Raw genomic sequence first — 16,221 nt, forward strand, 5'->3', positions numbered from 1 at the left:
CATAAATTATATTCAAGTAAGTTACATACAAAACACAAGAGAAATGCACACATTTAACAAAGCCTTTCTTCTAATGCAAATGCAAATTGCAAAATATATAAATACATATATACACATGTGCCTTCTTGTACTGTATATACAACATTTAACTAATGCCAAAAAACACAAACATAAATCTACTGTTTCACATAACCCTCTAAAATATATTGTGACAGACAGACATCTTCATTGAGTCTTGCTATTGGAGAAATGATCCGTAGTGTGACGTTTTTTTTTTTAACGCCTTGTGGAAGAGTTCTTTATTTTTGCTTTGAACATTATTTATGTTATTTTATAATAAACAATATCTTTAAATTTCATAAGTTTTGATTTAACAAATAATGGATGTGTGTGGTGATGACATCCTGCTTTGTTTATCAATTGTATGGCTTTTTTTTTTTTTTTTTTTTTGCAATAAAACAAAAACATTGATTATGGTTTTAAAAGTGGTTCCCCAGAGTTCTACACAGTACGTCATATATGGCATTATCAAAGTATAATAAATTGTAAGCAAGGAATTGCAATTAAGTAAATATTTTGTTTTGTATAACGCACCAAGTGTTTTTGAGATTTTTGTCCTTATATAATTCATGTGTTGCCTCCAAGACAATTTGTAGTCAATTATGACTCCCAAATGTCTAGGTTGGGTTAGAATATTCTCTCAGTCAAGTATCTCACTACTACTTCCCCTTTTTATGCAGATTCATATTTTGACTGAGCTATTTTTACTTGTATTGGAGTAATTTTTCAAAAGGTGTATCTGTACCTTTCCTCAAACCATAAAGATAAGTACTTTATCCACCTCTGCTCTTAACTTTTTTTTTTGACAAGATATTAGAACAACATAGTGATTTTATATCTGTTATTTTTAACCTATAACCCAAAATCCCCTGTTGAGACCCTTAACATAGCCATTATTACCCCCTATTCCTGCACACTTAAACATAATAATGTAATATCATATACAGACCTACAGTGAATTTTACCTATCCTGTTGATGAATAATATATAATAATAAATAGAATATTTGTATTGTCTAGCATTAGCTTAGCAATAGCAATAACCTATCAATAGCATTATCCTAGCATTAACATTAGCATAGGTATAACATTAGCCTAGCATTAAAATTGACCTAGTATTACCTTTAACATAACATTATCATTAGTCTAGCAACAGCATTAACCTAGCATTAACATTAGCATAGCAATAGCATCAGCCTAGCATTAAAATTAGCCTAGCAATAAAATTGGCATAGTATTAGCTTTAACATAGCATTATCATTAGTCTAGCAATAGCATTAACCTAGCATTAACATTAAAACAATAAAATTAGCCTAGAATTAACCTAACATTAACATTAACCTAGCATGAGCTTTAACCTAGCATTAGCCTAGCAATAGCATTGACAATAACATTAACTGCTCTATTTACATTCTAGTGTCCAATGTTGTCATTGTTTTTAATTTTCATTCAGGACCCCCTATTACAATTTGCGTACCCCTGGGGGTACCCGTACCCCACTTTGGGAACCTAGGATGTAGGCTACAATTATGTCGGTGGTATTGTACTGTGGTTCATGGTATTGAGTATCAGTACAACCCTAGCATTGCTGTAATATCAAACAAGATAGCATGTTTCTAACTGCTCGTGCGCTCTTCGTTTATTGAGATGTAGTTATAAAGTTCATGACTTTTTTTTTTTTTAAATGAGGTCTTTATTTCATTGCTAGAGCCTACATGAGTGTTGTTACTGGACATATCCAACCCTTTATGAACTCTGTCCATTTTCAGACCCGCTTGTTCCTGTATTTCAGGGTCACGGGGGTCTGCCGGTGCCTATCTCCGGCTTACACTGGACGCTCCTTTATGAACTCATAATGTATAATCTCATGGTTACTTCCAGCAGGCCTTATCACAAAACTCAGTTAATAAAAAAAAAAGCAATCAGTGAGTGGATGAAATCACTTTCTAACTATTTCTGTCTGGTACCTTATCATTTATTGGGTGTGTGCGTATATGTTTTTAAAACTCTTCCTCTCATATCATAGACATGCAGACATCTGGCTCCAACACTTACTGCCTTCCTTGCAGTACTCGACCCCATAACCCTCGAGCTCAGCCGAGCCGATCCTTTCAGGCCGCCGCCACTTCAGAGAGATGGAAGTGTCGCTGACGTCTTCCACACGTAGGCCCAGAGGTTCACTGGTAGGGGCTGAAGCAGGAAAAATATATTGTTAGTCAGTTAGAACATTAATGTATCAAATTAAAAAACATATTTGGTTTGCAGGTGATATATCAATAAATGTATTTTGCAAAAAAATTTAGCCCATGTTTGAGCATGTTTATACCAGAGTACTCACTTTACTGTAATTGAGTCGCTTTTATGGGTACTTTTTTGAGTATATTTCTAAATCAGTAATTTTACTTGTACTTAAGTACATTTTAAAAGAAGTAATTTGTTGCATTTCTACACCCAACCGTTACTAAGTAAATTATTAATTATTCTTTTAAATAAACTACAGACATTGTGAAACTACAAAAAATGAAATGACCAGACAACAATCAAATGCATCACATCACAGCCGACCAATCAGATTAAACGTAATGCATTACACCGAAACAGCATTCAATGCTGGTTATTTTCTCAGTTTTAGAATTCATAAATGTAGCTATACTTTTTCATTTCATTTTGAATTGAATTCATTGGCGTTATTTTATTTTTTCAAAAATTGTACATTTTGACATATATATTTTATACAGATGCCTTTAGATAAATATTACTTTTTAGGTTTATAAATGAGCTGTTTACTGTGTGCAAGGGAATCGTGGCAAGATTTATTACCACAACTAGTTACTTTTACTTTGAGTACTATTTAATTGAGCTACTTTTTACTTGTACTTGTACTTGAGTACACCTTCAATCATGTAACAGTACTTATACTTAAGTAATAATAATAATGGCTTCATAGCGCTTTTTACAAAGAGAATCAAAGCGTGTACTGTAGCATATATCGATGGTCTTTACACCTCTGGTTAATACGAATATTGTTGTACCAACCTGCTATTGCGAATATCAGGAACGCACAACCTTCATAAGTGTGCTTTATATGCATGTGTAATAAAGTTTTTGTATTATATTCTATTCCAGCTTAATCTTAACGTACAGAAAATACGAAACATAATAAAACACTTTCCTGGTACCGACAATGACTTAATCACACATTGTTACTGCAGTAAATGACATTCAGAGTATTTATTAACCTGTCATCTGAGTCTCCAATAGTTCCCAAGTAGCTTCTGTACATAAAAAACGAGTAATTTGCATCAGGTGACACTTAGACCACTCTACTGGCCACCTTCAGTCTTGACCGAGCTGTTAAAATGTTGCGCTGATATGATTAATGACCCTCAGTTTGACAACGGCGAGTTGTTTAAAATAGACGAGAGTCACTGTGAAACGTGTGTCATTGTGAAGTCGAGGTGTTTCTGAGTAAACAATACGATGCTGCAAAAGAGTCGTCAGAATTCACATCAATTCATCTAATACACTTCTTGAGTTAATTTAAATTAGGCTGCTTAATCCTGTTGATGGCGCTAATAGGAATACCTAAACCCTACATTCATTTCAATATTAAATATCTGTATGGATTAACACTCATAAAACCAATTATTAGTTTTTAAGCCTGTGTGTGAAGTGTCTTCTTCTTCATCCAAGGAAATCTGAGCTGTTTGACTGACCCAGAGTTCACCGCTGACTGAAAGAACTCGTCATCAAATTCTTGATGAGTAATAATAAAAAAAAGAAACCTATCACTACTGGAAAGTATCAGCATAACAATTGAGGTTTCTTACATATTATTAATTATTTTTTTTAGTTATTGTCATCCTAAACTTGGAGTTTGAACCTTTTCAAACCAATCAAACAAAACATCTATACTGTTCCTATCACTACAAAGATTGATGACTATGATATATATATATAAACACTGGTTCTGTTATTATAACAGAAGTACTTAAAACAATTTGAATTATGACAGATCAACAACAGCAAATCAGAACGGCTATGCATTGTGTGTGACGGAACTCACACTAAGTTATTAAAGCAAAAATGTATTATTGTATCACTGTAACTCCATTTAATTATTGTATTATTTGTGTCACTTTTTCAAAGTGAGACAAATTTCAATTATACTCACACAATACAACAATTCAGTATCACTTGTTGTCTACAAATATAGAAAAAAAAATATAAAAAGAAAAAGCAATGAGCAATAACAAAATTTAAACAACCCCTCCCCCACCACAAAACAACACAAAAAAAGATGCACAGGGCCTTTTAATAACATGGCTTCTCTTAGAATTTAGGAGGTAGACATATCTACATATCTACATATCTACATATCTATATATATATATATATGAACGAACCTAGTGCCTCCCAATGGTTAAAACTAATGTTGTCTATCTTACCTTTGGAAAAGATACCATGCATCCATAAGTCAAATATTGTACATTCATGAAATTATTAGTTATTCAAGTAATTTAAATGTGTAGCTGCAATGATCTGGTTTAAGTGATGCCTACTGCAAACTGGTTCTGGTTCTGGTTCCGGAACTGGCTCCACAACGGTTTCCTCTGCCGGGAGTGCAGCTCCTTCCTCTGGAGGAGGACCGCTCTCCACCAGGGGAAGTTCTTCTGCTGAAGGGGCAACATTCTCCACTGAAGCTCCCTCTTCAACAGCAGGAGAAACATCTTCAGGTGCTGCTGGTTCTCTGCAGGCCTCCTGATCCTGTTGGACCTCAGCAGGTGGAGGTGCTTGAGTAGGAGCTTCTGTCTCAGCTTTGCTGCTTTTCTCTTCTGTCTGTGGCTCTTCTTCTTTCTTTTCTTCCACTGGCTTCTTCTCAGCTGTCTTTGGAAGCTTTGGTTTAGTCATTCTGTTTATGTGCAGCTGTCCTGTTCCTAACTGAGGACAAAGGCTGTATGTGACTGTCTATTCTTCTCAGTACTTTTGTCTAACTGACACTTTCGTTCCCCCCTCCCTCACTGTCTCCTCTTCTTGCTCGCTGTCTTTGCTTCAGTGGTAACATTGTGTGTCCTGCAGCAGCCTCCACAGTAGCAGTGAACATTTCTGTGTTTAGCAGGCCAATGCGACAGGGACGCTGCTTTACAGCTCATTATTTATAGAGAGGGATTCCACACATTATTCTCTGATCAGCTGTCTTTCAAGTGGTTGGCTATTTGGACATACTGACGGAACTGCCATCTTAAATACATTTGAGGAAAATCAAATTTACATGTATAGGAGATCTCATCTAACTCCAAGTCCTTAATCCTTTAGACTGTTACAGACATTGGAATTGTAAAAGCAAAATACATGCAAATATGGAAACCAAAGACCTCTTCCCACCATTCTTTGGGTGTATCAAGTTGATTGATCATTTATGTATTCCTATTGAGAAACACTGTACCACTGGGTTTAAGAATAAGCAATTTGTAAATTTGATTTTTAAAATGTGAGTGTTGTTGAACATACATACACAAAACTTCCAAACAGAGCTCTACCAAGTCCATTGAAATTGACCCAGGTCTGTTTTTCCACGAGGCAAAAGTTTAAATTCCTTTATCACTAAGCTTTGATTAATAAAACTGAGCAATCTGTCTCCTATTCAGTTGGGAACACACTTCCTGTTTAATGCCACATAGATAAGTCAGTCTTTTGATTAATAATCTGATTCCTGAGAGAGAACGTTCTATTGACATGTATTACTAAGATTATTAGTTTCTACACCAAGGATCACCAACACGGCGTCCGTGGGCACCGAGTAGCCCGCATGAACCATGTGAGGTACCCTCAGGTGGCCCAGTCACCAACGTGAGCCCCATCTGGTTTAGAGATGTGGTTAGTACTTAGTAAAGTTAAATATCGCCGATGCAGTTTTATGACTTTCACAATATGATGGTATAAGTAAAAGTTTATCCAAATTTTGCCTTGTTCCTATTGGCATCTGTACCAAAAATTGAGGCAATATAACATCAGTAAAGGGTGGCACACCTTTTCACAATTTTCATGTTGAAACACCAACATTTCCTACTTTTTTAAGTTACTGCCAGCCTTTCTTCTTATCTTACCTTCTAATTAAAGTGAAACCATGAAAATGTAGTATTTAATAAGTGCTTTTCTAACTGGAGGCCCTTTGGTCTATACAGTACCTATGAAGTAACTCACACGTTGCAGTTCTTTACAGTGTTTTCTCTGAGCGTGCATATTTTCCACATGCTCACTCCAGCAACTACTCACATAATGACGTTTTGATGCCTTTTTACCCAAAAATATAGAGTGATGTGCGACACATTTTGTCATTGCAATCCTGACTAAAATAGGACTTGAAAACATCTGAGGTGGAGTTTAGAGGAGTCATCTGCTCCACCCATTCTGCAGCCACATCTCCTCTGATTTACATTGTTTTCACGGTGCAGTGGTGACACCTTCATCTGATTCATGTGGTCAAGTGATGGCTCATTCATGATTGATGTCGTTTGTGTATTTGTAGGAGACATATTTGCATTTGCAACAAACAAACAGGAAACATGACTCGGCTCTGTCATGACCGGAGGTCAACCAGTCGCCATGACCTTAGTGAAATATGAGGCTGACTGAACCAGGCATGAACAAACAGCCAACGTCATCTAACAGCTTCGCTTAGACAACCAATGGCCACGTTTACATGGGAGCGTTAATTGCCCTTTAATTCTGAGTAAAAGTAAAAAATTGACCATGTAAACACTTAATTCTGAATGCAAATGTAATTCTGAATAAAACTTGAATCCAAATTAGTTTGGTTTATTCAGATTTTGATTCGGAATTAAATAATTATCTTGTAAACGTTAAATTCCGCTTTAAGTTAATTCATGTCGTTTTGCGCACGCTCGGCCAGTCGCGATGACGCGCGGTTACGACATAATCCAAGATGGTGGCCTGGACTAGAGTCGAGACTATTTATTTAATAAAAGCCTTAGAAGACATGGATATAATGAAAAGAGTGGATGAATGGAGGCAACATGTGGACATAGGGTAAATGCGTCCCCGTACTGCATGCACAGGCTGAAATATCACCAAGATTATCATTGTACCAGTTGTTAGAGCTACTATCTTTACCAGGGAGAAAATAGGTAATCCTGGTTATTGTTTTCCAGGGCTTTATTTACTGTTGATTAGTTCATATCTTCTTCTCCTGCTCCGCTGACCAAAGTGAAACAGTATGTTATTGTGTTCTTATGTGGTCTTCCATGTTGTAGCCGACAATAATGTGGTTTGTTGTGTGTTTTTTTTTTTCCCGATAAATACGTCACGTTCGTCCCCTGTCCAGTCAGAAAAATTCCCAACCCCCAGACCCCAAGTGGAATTAGATACAGCCAAATAAACCTGTGTTCCATGTAAACCTCAATTCGGAATACTTTATTCTGAATTCAATTTTTCGGAATTAACTAAGTCAGAATTAAATAACATAATGTATCCGTGGCCAGTGTATCACTCTGATTTATGACGCTGATGCTCTTCTTTATCATATTCTCAGAGCTGCTTTTTGTTAATAATAGCAACAAAAACTCACCGACAGGCACAAAAGGCTGAGAAGCCGGACTGTGGCGTGACATGCCGATGCTGTTGACAGCATACACTCGCATCTCGTACAGCACGCCCTCAATCATCCGCTTGGCTTCAAATGTGGTGTCAGTGTAAGGATCAAAGTTCAGCCTCATCCACCTGTAGCTCTTCAGCTTCTTCCTCTCCACCACATAACCTGATAGCAAACATATCATTATTAGTCAGAAGAATAAAAGAGGGATCAAAGATAATATACATACATAATACATTCAAACAAACATACTGTATATGTCACTGTAAAATGTTTACCAATGATTGGCTGGCCACCATCAAACTGAGGAGGATCCCATTGAACCACGCAAGAATCCTCTCCCACGCTGAGGATTTTAGGAGCCAGAGGAGGATCGGGAACATCTGGTGAAAATATGATCCATTTAGAAATCTCTTTCTTTTCATGGTATCTGCTTTAGTCACTGTATGTAGAGGTGAAAGTAGGATTACTCACATTACTGTAATTGAGTAGCGTTTACGGGTGTTTGTACTTTTTTGTGTATAATTCTAAATCAGTAATTTTACTTGTACTTAAGTACATTAAAAAAATAAATCAATTACATTTCTACACCCAACCTTTACTGAGTAAATAATTAATTTTTGTGATTTTTTTATTTTCGTTTCATGGTCTCTTCATAATCTATAGTCGTGCCATTTCTGATCAACTTCCAGCCACTGTCTACGGTTCAGGTTGTGGTTTTTACCTATTGTGTTGTGTACACTTGGCACTTGGAGCATGTTTTATAGTTCATTAATGTAGCTATACTTTGAGCCTGATCATTTTTATTTTATTTTGAATTGAATTGTACATTTTGACAAACCTTTTATTGTATACAGATGCCTTTGTGGAAAATAAGATAAGTTCCTTAAGTTCCCTTAATGGCCCATGTCACAAAAAAAAAAAAACAAGAAACGCCGCTGGCTAAAGCATATATATATATATAAACACTGGATGACACAAGCGGGATTCGCCAGCCTAGCTCAACAGCGGCCATCTTACCTCAGACAACTGATGTTCTGACATTCTGATGCGCTCTACGGTAGCTGTTGGAAGGTGAGTGATCAGCTTAAACAAAAATACCCTGAACTCGATGAAATAATGACAGATTTACAGACGGTTTGCTTTATTACAAACCTTAATATACGTAGGTATGACATAGGATTTTTATACATGTTGAAATTGCAGCTTGCCGTTTGAAAATTGAGCAAGTTAGGGTTATTTAAATAGCACATGCGCAAGTAAGTCATGTAGCGTTTGTATATATCTATGATGGTTTACCTCCAGGCTAAGCCCCGCCCAACAATGTTTACAAACAATCAAAGGGTAAATTATGCAAGATTCTATCCCTTCCTTTTTAAGTTTATACATGAGATGTTTACTGTATGCAAGGGAACCGTGGCAAGATGTATTACCAAAAATAAATGTGGGGGTGAAAGTAACTAGTAACTTTTACTTTGAGTACTATTTAATTGAGCTACTTTTACTTGTACTTGAGTATTTTATGTATTGACTTACTTGTACTTGATTACAATTTTAATCATGTAACAGTACTTCTACTTGAGTAGAACGTATCAGTACTCTTTACACCTCTGATTGTATGATATACTATGGCTGGATGATATTAAATCATGTACACATTCACTGTTTTTTCATTATGAAATACCATATTAGCAGATTAGCATTTGACACTATTATTGTTGTTCCCAATCTCACGAAATTTGTGACAAATGAAACAAAATGAACTTAATTCATTTTGCATGCCTGCTACACGATTTCCGCATGTTTTACATGCTACGCATCATGTAATGTTGTGTGGGTTCCTGATGATGACTGCAAAGCGATGCATTTTAGTGAGTTATCACCCTAATCATAACCTAAACCCTGAATGAAGTGTTGTAATTTGCAGGAAAAAAAGTCTTACCGACAACTTTCACGTTGATCTCAGCTGTATCTTCCCCAGCTGGGTTTCGAACTATGACAGAGTAGACGCCTTCATCCTGCCTCTCAGCGCCCTCAATGGTGAAAATGCAGTGACCTTTAGTGGTCTCTACGTGGACCCTGCCATTTTCCTCTGTGATCACCTGCAATACAAGACACAGAACGGAGTCACAATGAGCTAAAAGGCACTCAGTTAGCCTACAAATCGGATGCATTGCATTTTTGCTACTTGTGGAGCTTGAAAATCATTTTTTAAAGGCTTTTATGAAAAGATTACCTCTAACTGGTTGCAAAATAATTGTGTGTTAAAGTGTGATGCATCGTGATGTAGACATGGATGATTGTGCATCGCTGCAGTAATAAGTAGTTATCAATCATTTTGTTCTGACATTGAAACAGCGCCTCCATCATCCCTGCATGATGCCATTACGCACAACACTGTGAAATGAAGATTATGTTTACATTGTACTCATTAAGCAAAATCATTTAAAAGGTTTTTGTTCAAACTATTGTCAAATCAATAGAAAAAAAAATTCTAGTTACATTCTAGAACCTTTTCATATATTCACTTTAAGCTTGTTATGTAAGAAAACATGCAAATAATAATAATATTAAAAAAAAAAAAAAATCAACGCACTGTCTGATCTCAAGTGAACTTCAGCTCATTGATGGAACATCGTACACTTACCTTATGAACTTGCAGGTAGATTTTATTCTGCACCCGTAAAAAAAAAAACCCACAAAACTACACTTCAAAGCATATATGTTATATATGTTGAGGTTTTGTTTATTCAGACAAGGCTTTTCAGGACATTTTATCTCCTGACATGTGTCCACTGTCAACTGCCAGTCTTCCTCAGAGGTGATATGCCCTGATGTGTCCCTATGAGTTCTCTCATAAGGAAAGCATCAAAGCATTTGACACAATTCCTGAAAAACTTTGTCTGAACAAACAAAACATGAACATGTATTTAAAAAAAAGAAGAAAAAATTAACTTACTGGAATTATTACACCTCAGATCAGTGACAGCGGTTGGATCAATCCATTACACTTATAATGAGCTTTATCTCAAAAAAATATTTTAAAAAAAATATTTAAAATATTTGAAATATTTTCAACATATACAACAGCTGAAGTAGCACATCACACAAACCATTACCTTACTAATTAAAAAAAAAAATATATATATACAGTATATATATATATATATATATTATTTATTATATAAAATTATATGCTGGTGATAAACTAAATAAAGGGACAGATTCATGCACTTCGAACACACTTACCTGCCCCTCGATCGAGGAGGTTGTGCCCTCTTCCGTCTCATCGTCATCAGGTTTGACTGAACTTGTCTACGTGAGCAGAGCAAAGCGGTAAAGTCTAAAGATTCAAAAGAGGCCAAGTGACCTCTTTATCACCTCAAATAGACCAATTAGCCTGTTGTTTTCATCATTGCTTTTTTTTTTTTTTTTTAAATAAACAAATAAATAGTACAGCAAATGTAAAATAAGAACACGATCTAATATTCAAAATATATTGTCAGTGTGTAAATAAACAGTTTGTTTAATCTCTATCCATCCATCCATTTTCAAACCCACTTATTCCTGTTTTTACAGGTTCGCGGAGTATTTAATCTCTAATGTTTCTTTATTTTAAATATAATAATAATACATTTTTTTTTTTTTAAATGCTAGTTCTCTTAATTGATTTTCATATATTTAGATATGTAATTAGTATATTAAGAAAATGCATTTTCCAATAATAAATTTGGGGGAGAAAACAAAAGTTGAAATAAACCTGATAATCACTTAAAATATCTAATCACAGATTAAAAGAAAACAGATGCATCAATAAATAAGGGTAATAAATCAGTAAATAATGATTTATATTCTACACTGAAGACAAAAAAAAGACAGATAAAGGTACTAAAATCTAATTTCTTTATTTGTACCCATGAGGTTGATGTTTTTAATGAAACAGGTTTGGATCTCTTGAGATAGACTTCTGGGTTTCTGTATTTTTCATATTTTTTGAGGGAAAAAGACACCTCTATGTATGTGGCTCGTCACATTTTAGATAAAGTTTTTAATAAACCAGTGCTTTGTCTCAGTATTAGTACTGCTACTTGATGAACACATGTCTCATGACTGCTATTTACCTTTTCTCCTTTGATCCAGACAACAGTGGGTGCAGGGTCTCCAGTGATTGGAACATCTAAACGAAGTTTGTTTCCTGCGACCACCACGATGGTCGAATCAGCAGTACGACCCATGCAGTCCAGGTGGATCTTGGGAGGATCTTATGACAAAAAAAAATAAAAGTGTGACTGTTAAAATTAGTCGATTTCTGTTTTACAACTGAAATTGGCTGTGAGAGAAATGTGTGTACCTTGGCGTGGGACGTAATCGATCTTCACCTCTGAAAAAGAAAGGAGGAAACAATGTGGATATGTTATATTTGCCAAATTCTTACAAGATAAATTTTTTTCAGTGTTAAAATGTATTGTATTTACCTAAGAAGTTGAGCTTAGCAGAGAGATTGAAAGCATGACCATCTGGCACAAACGTGTAGTCGGCCTCATCCTCAGGTTTGACATCATCAATGGTCAGTTTGTGGATTCTGTGGTTTGAAATATAATTGACGTTAACCTGGGATGTGTGCAACATATTTAATGCATCTAATCATGTTTCATTTATTTGAATTAGGACATTACATATTAATCAATGTGTCAGAAACAGCGTCAACATAAATAAGCCAGAATTACAGTTCCCTCCAAAAGTATTGGAACAGCAATGTAATTTTTTTTGTTTTTGTTGTTATACTGAAGACATTTGGGTTTCAGATCAAAACATGATTATGAGACAAAAGTTCAGAATTCCAGCTTTTATTTCATGGTATTTACATCTAGATGTGTTAAACAACTCAGGACAGAGCACCTTTTGTTTGAACCAACCAATTTTCAAGTGAGCAAAAATATTGGCACATGTGACTGATAGATGTTTCTTGTTGCTCAGGTGTTGCCTTTTAGATGGAATGCTTACACAATAAATAGTTCTTGTTTTTGGCTTTGGGTGTCACTGGTGAACACTGAATTTGCTGATAAGCAAACATGAAGACCATAGAGCTGTCTATGGGAGAAAAGCAAACCATTTTGAAGCTGAGAGAAGGGGGAAAATCAATCAGAGCTATTGCACAAACATTGGGCATAGCGAATACAACAATTTGGAATGTCCTGAAAAAGAAAGAAACTACTAGTGTACTGAGCAACAGACATCGAACAGGTCAGCCAAGGGTATCAACAGTAGTTGATGACAGAAACATTGTCAGAGCTGTGGAGAAACACCCAAAGACAACAGTCAGTGACATCGCTGCCAACCTCCACAGGGATCACAATCCACTGTTCGAAGAACACTTCGAGAGAAAAAATATAGAGGCCATACCACAAGATGCAAAAAACTCACCATCAAAAAGAATAAAAAGGCTTTTGCAAAGAGGTACAGAGATGAGCCACAAAAGTTTTGGAACAAAGTTTTATGGATTAATGAGACCATTTGCGGGTGCAATTTTCCTGGTTTAATTCTATGGGACATGTGCATGACTTCATTAACCTCTACCAAATTGATGAAAAGGCCAAAGTATGAAGAAAAGATCTCCTTATGATCCAAAACACACAAGCTCATCTGTGAAGCATGGTGGAGGTAATGGCATGGCTTGGGCTTGTATGGCTGCTTCTGGAACGGGCTCACTTTATTGCTGCTACCATCATCAAATAACTCATGATGGAAGCAGCACAATGACTTCTGAAGTCTACAAAACCATTTTGCCTGGAAATTTACAGAAAAATGAATCCAAACTTATCAGGAGAAGTTTCATCATGCAACAAGACAATGACCCAAAGCACACCGCCAACACAACAAAGAACTTCAACAGGAGGAAAAAGTGGAAGGTCTTAGACCAAGTCAATCACCAGACCTTAACCCAAAAGAGCACGCGTTACACCTCCTGAAGAAGTCTGCTGAAATTAATTGGTCACAGGCTTGATGTAGTTATTTCAAGTTAGGATTGTGCCACCAAATATTAAATGTTATTCACTTTAAGTTCATTTAATAATGTCGGTTCCAATACTTTTGCTCACTTGAAAAGTGGTTGGTTCAAACAAAAGGTGCTCTGTCCTGAGTTGTTTAACACATCTAGATGTAAATACCTTGAAATAATAGCTGGAATTCTGAACTTTTGTCTCATAATCATGTTTTGATCTGAAAATAAAAACAAAGGAATTGGCCTCGCCGTTCCAATACTTTTGGAGGGAACTGTAGCACAATAGCTAAATTTCATTGTCCTAAGGTGGGTAAATGTGTAATATAATTACATACAGTTGAACAATAACATTGAACATACAGTTAAGTTACATCACACAAAGAAACAAACAGTCAGGAGTTAAAAGAGCTCAAGAAAAGTACATTACTATCTATGGGTGCATGATGGTTGGTTTTCAAACAGTTTTTGAGAACTGCTTTGAAGATTGGGTGATTGCCACAGTTTCTGATGTTTTCTGGAAGTGTATTTCATAATTTTGTGCCTCTGATAAACACCACCGTTTGGCTAAATTTAGTCCAGCGCCTTTGTACTACACAGTCTCTTCTAGTTAAGGCTCTGATTCCTATTCCAGTGTTGTTGTTTTTTTTTACATGTGTTGGTGTTTGCTCACCTGCCAATATGTGAAATATTTACTCTGGCATCAGGCTGAACTTCCACGCCATTCTTGTACCAGGTTCCCCTCACGGTCTCATCGGACACCTCACATTTGAAGACAGCCTGATCCTTTGCTTTTACTGTGAGGTCTGCGATGCTCTGGTACACCTCCAATTGTTTCTCTGAACAGATGGCCACAAAGAGAAATGGGTATGAGAAGAATGTGATAGAAGCAAGGCTATTATATGTGTGTGTACTATGCAGGGTTGGGGTCAATTATAATTGAAATTGCGTAATTGATCATTATTTACAATTATGGTGTAATTAGAGTTGTAATTATAATTGAAAAAAAATGGTGTCGTTGCAAATAGTGACGTGCAGGAGGCATCTCCATTATTATTATTATTATCCATTTTTTCTTCTTTCGTCACTAACTCCTCCTACTCCGTTTGTTCGATTTTGACAAATAAGCAAAAAAAAATCAGTAAGTTCCCAAGATTTATGCTTGTACTTTTATAATTTGTAACTTTTAAACTTTTTGACTTATTAATGCTTTTTCTTTCCCATTAATTTCTATTGGAAATTTCAGCTTTTTCAACTTCCAAGTGCTTTATTCCCACCCATTCTTCAACTGATTTTGACCTAATGTTCAGCTAGATTAATGCTTAGCTAATGCTAGGTTAATGTAAATGCTAGGCTAATGCTATTGCTAGGTTAATGCTAATGTTGGGCTGATGCTAGGCTAATGCTAGGTTACTGCTAACGCAAGGCTAATGCTACCCAAATCTAATGCTATTGCTAGCTAAATCTAATGCTAATGGTAGCTAATGCTACTACTAGTTAATGTTAGTTAATGCTAATACTAGCTAACACTAATACTAATACTAGTACTAATGCTAATGCAAAAAAAAATGCTAATGCTAGCTAATGCAGTGCGACGAGGGCCAGGACCTGCTTCCTCACTTGCATTTGCTTTAAAAAAAAAAGCTAATATTTTAGTTGTAATTGAATTTTAATTGAGTTTTGATAATTTACTTTGAAATTGTAATAAAAGATTGTAATTTTGTATTAATGGGTTAGAGTTTGGATACAATCTCATTTAAATTGGGATGATGCAATTTTACATAGTAACAATAGTGTAAATTTAACTGATTCTATTGCTTTTACATAAGATCTTAAATACAATGCACTAAAATGTAAACATAAAGATGCTAAAACAACACCATACGCACATACAACCATCACAACAGGCCTGTAAATGATAAGCATACAACGTACACCAGATTACATACTAGGAGATCATTAGTAAAGCACTAAAATTGTAATTGAACTTTTGTAATTGAGGATGTAATTGTAATTGACTTTCAAAGGAAAAAAAAAATCATCATTGTAATTTAATAGGAATTGTAAAAAATGCCGGTCACTGTAATCATTATTGAATTCTAATTAAACATGGATAATTGAAAACGGAATTATAATTGAAAAATGTAATTGGCCCCAACCCTGGTACTATATTAATCATGTGTATGATGTGATATGCAGCTTCGTGATAGTATCCAGGCAACTGATATTAGGGGAACAGACAAATTTAATCATGGTTAAAAATAAAACAAATGAAAATGAAGACCAGATACAAGAACTTCAAGTTATTACTTTATGGCAGACTGAGTTTTAGAAATTATTAAAGGTATACAGCAGAAAATATTATCTGAGATGAGCTACACCACACTTCTTGTGAAGGTTGCAGGAGTTTAATGTCAGCTCAGTGACAGACGAAGGAATGGCATTATAATGGGAGTTCTGCTGTGGATGGAGGTGTTGATCCATGCAACATAATGGCAAATGGTAATTCTTGGCTGGCTTGCAGCTTGACTAACAAGCCAGATTGAAGGCCA

At 35.6% G+C, this 16,221-nt stretch overlaps 1 protein-coding gene across 10 annotated transcripts in view; it reads right to left on the reverse strand.

Moving 5' to 3' along the window:
* mybpc3 (myosin binding protein C3) overlaps positions 1 to 16,221 on the reverse strand; it is a 49,172-nt gene that overhangs the window by 11,210 nt on the left and 21,741 nt on the right. For 7 of the 10 annotated variants that reach the window (XM_028440717.1, XM_028440704.1, XM_028440683.1 and 4 more), the window contains 9 exons: positions 14,343 to 14,508; positions 12,147 to 12,253; positions 12,023 to 12,052; positions 11,793 to 11,932; positions 10,921 to 10,986; positions 9,614 to 9,773; positions 7,950 to 8,054; positions 7,648 to 7,836; positions 2,115 to 2,249 (listed from right to left, as the gene is read on the reverse strand). In XM_028440717.1, the coding sequence (XP_028296518.1) occupies positions 2,115 to 2,249; positions 7,648 to 7,836; positions 7,950 to 8,054; positions 9,614 to 9,773; positions 10,921 to 10,986; positions 11,793 to 11,932; positions 12,023 to 12,052; positions 12,147 to 12,253; positions 14,343 to 14,508 (1,098 nt within the window). The remainder of the gene's footprint in view (positions 1 to 2,114; positions 2,250 to 7,647; positions 7,837 to 7,949; positions 8,055 to 9,613; positions 9,774 to 10,920; positions 10,987 to 11,792; positions 11,933 to 12,022; positions 12,053 to 12,146; positions 12,254 to 14,342; positions 14,509 to 16,221) is intronic. The other 3 variants (XM_028440724.1, XM_028440713.1, XM_028440697.1) reach the window with 1 other exon arrangement.

Source organism: Gouania willdenowi, chromosome 3 (genome assembly GCF_900634775.1).
Source record: "Gouania willdenowi chromosome 3, fGouWil2.1, whole genome shotgun sequence".
NCBI classification, from domain to species: domain Eukaryota; kingdom Metazoa; phylum Chordata; class Actinopteri; order Blenniiformes; family Gobiesocidae; genus Gouania; species Gouania willdenowi.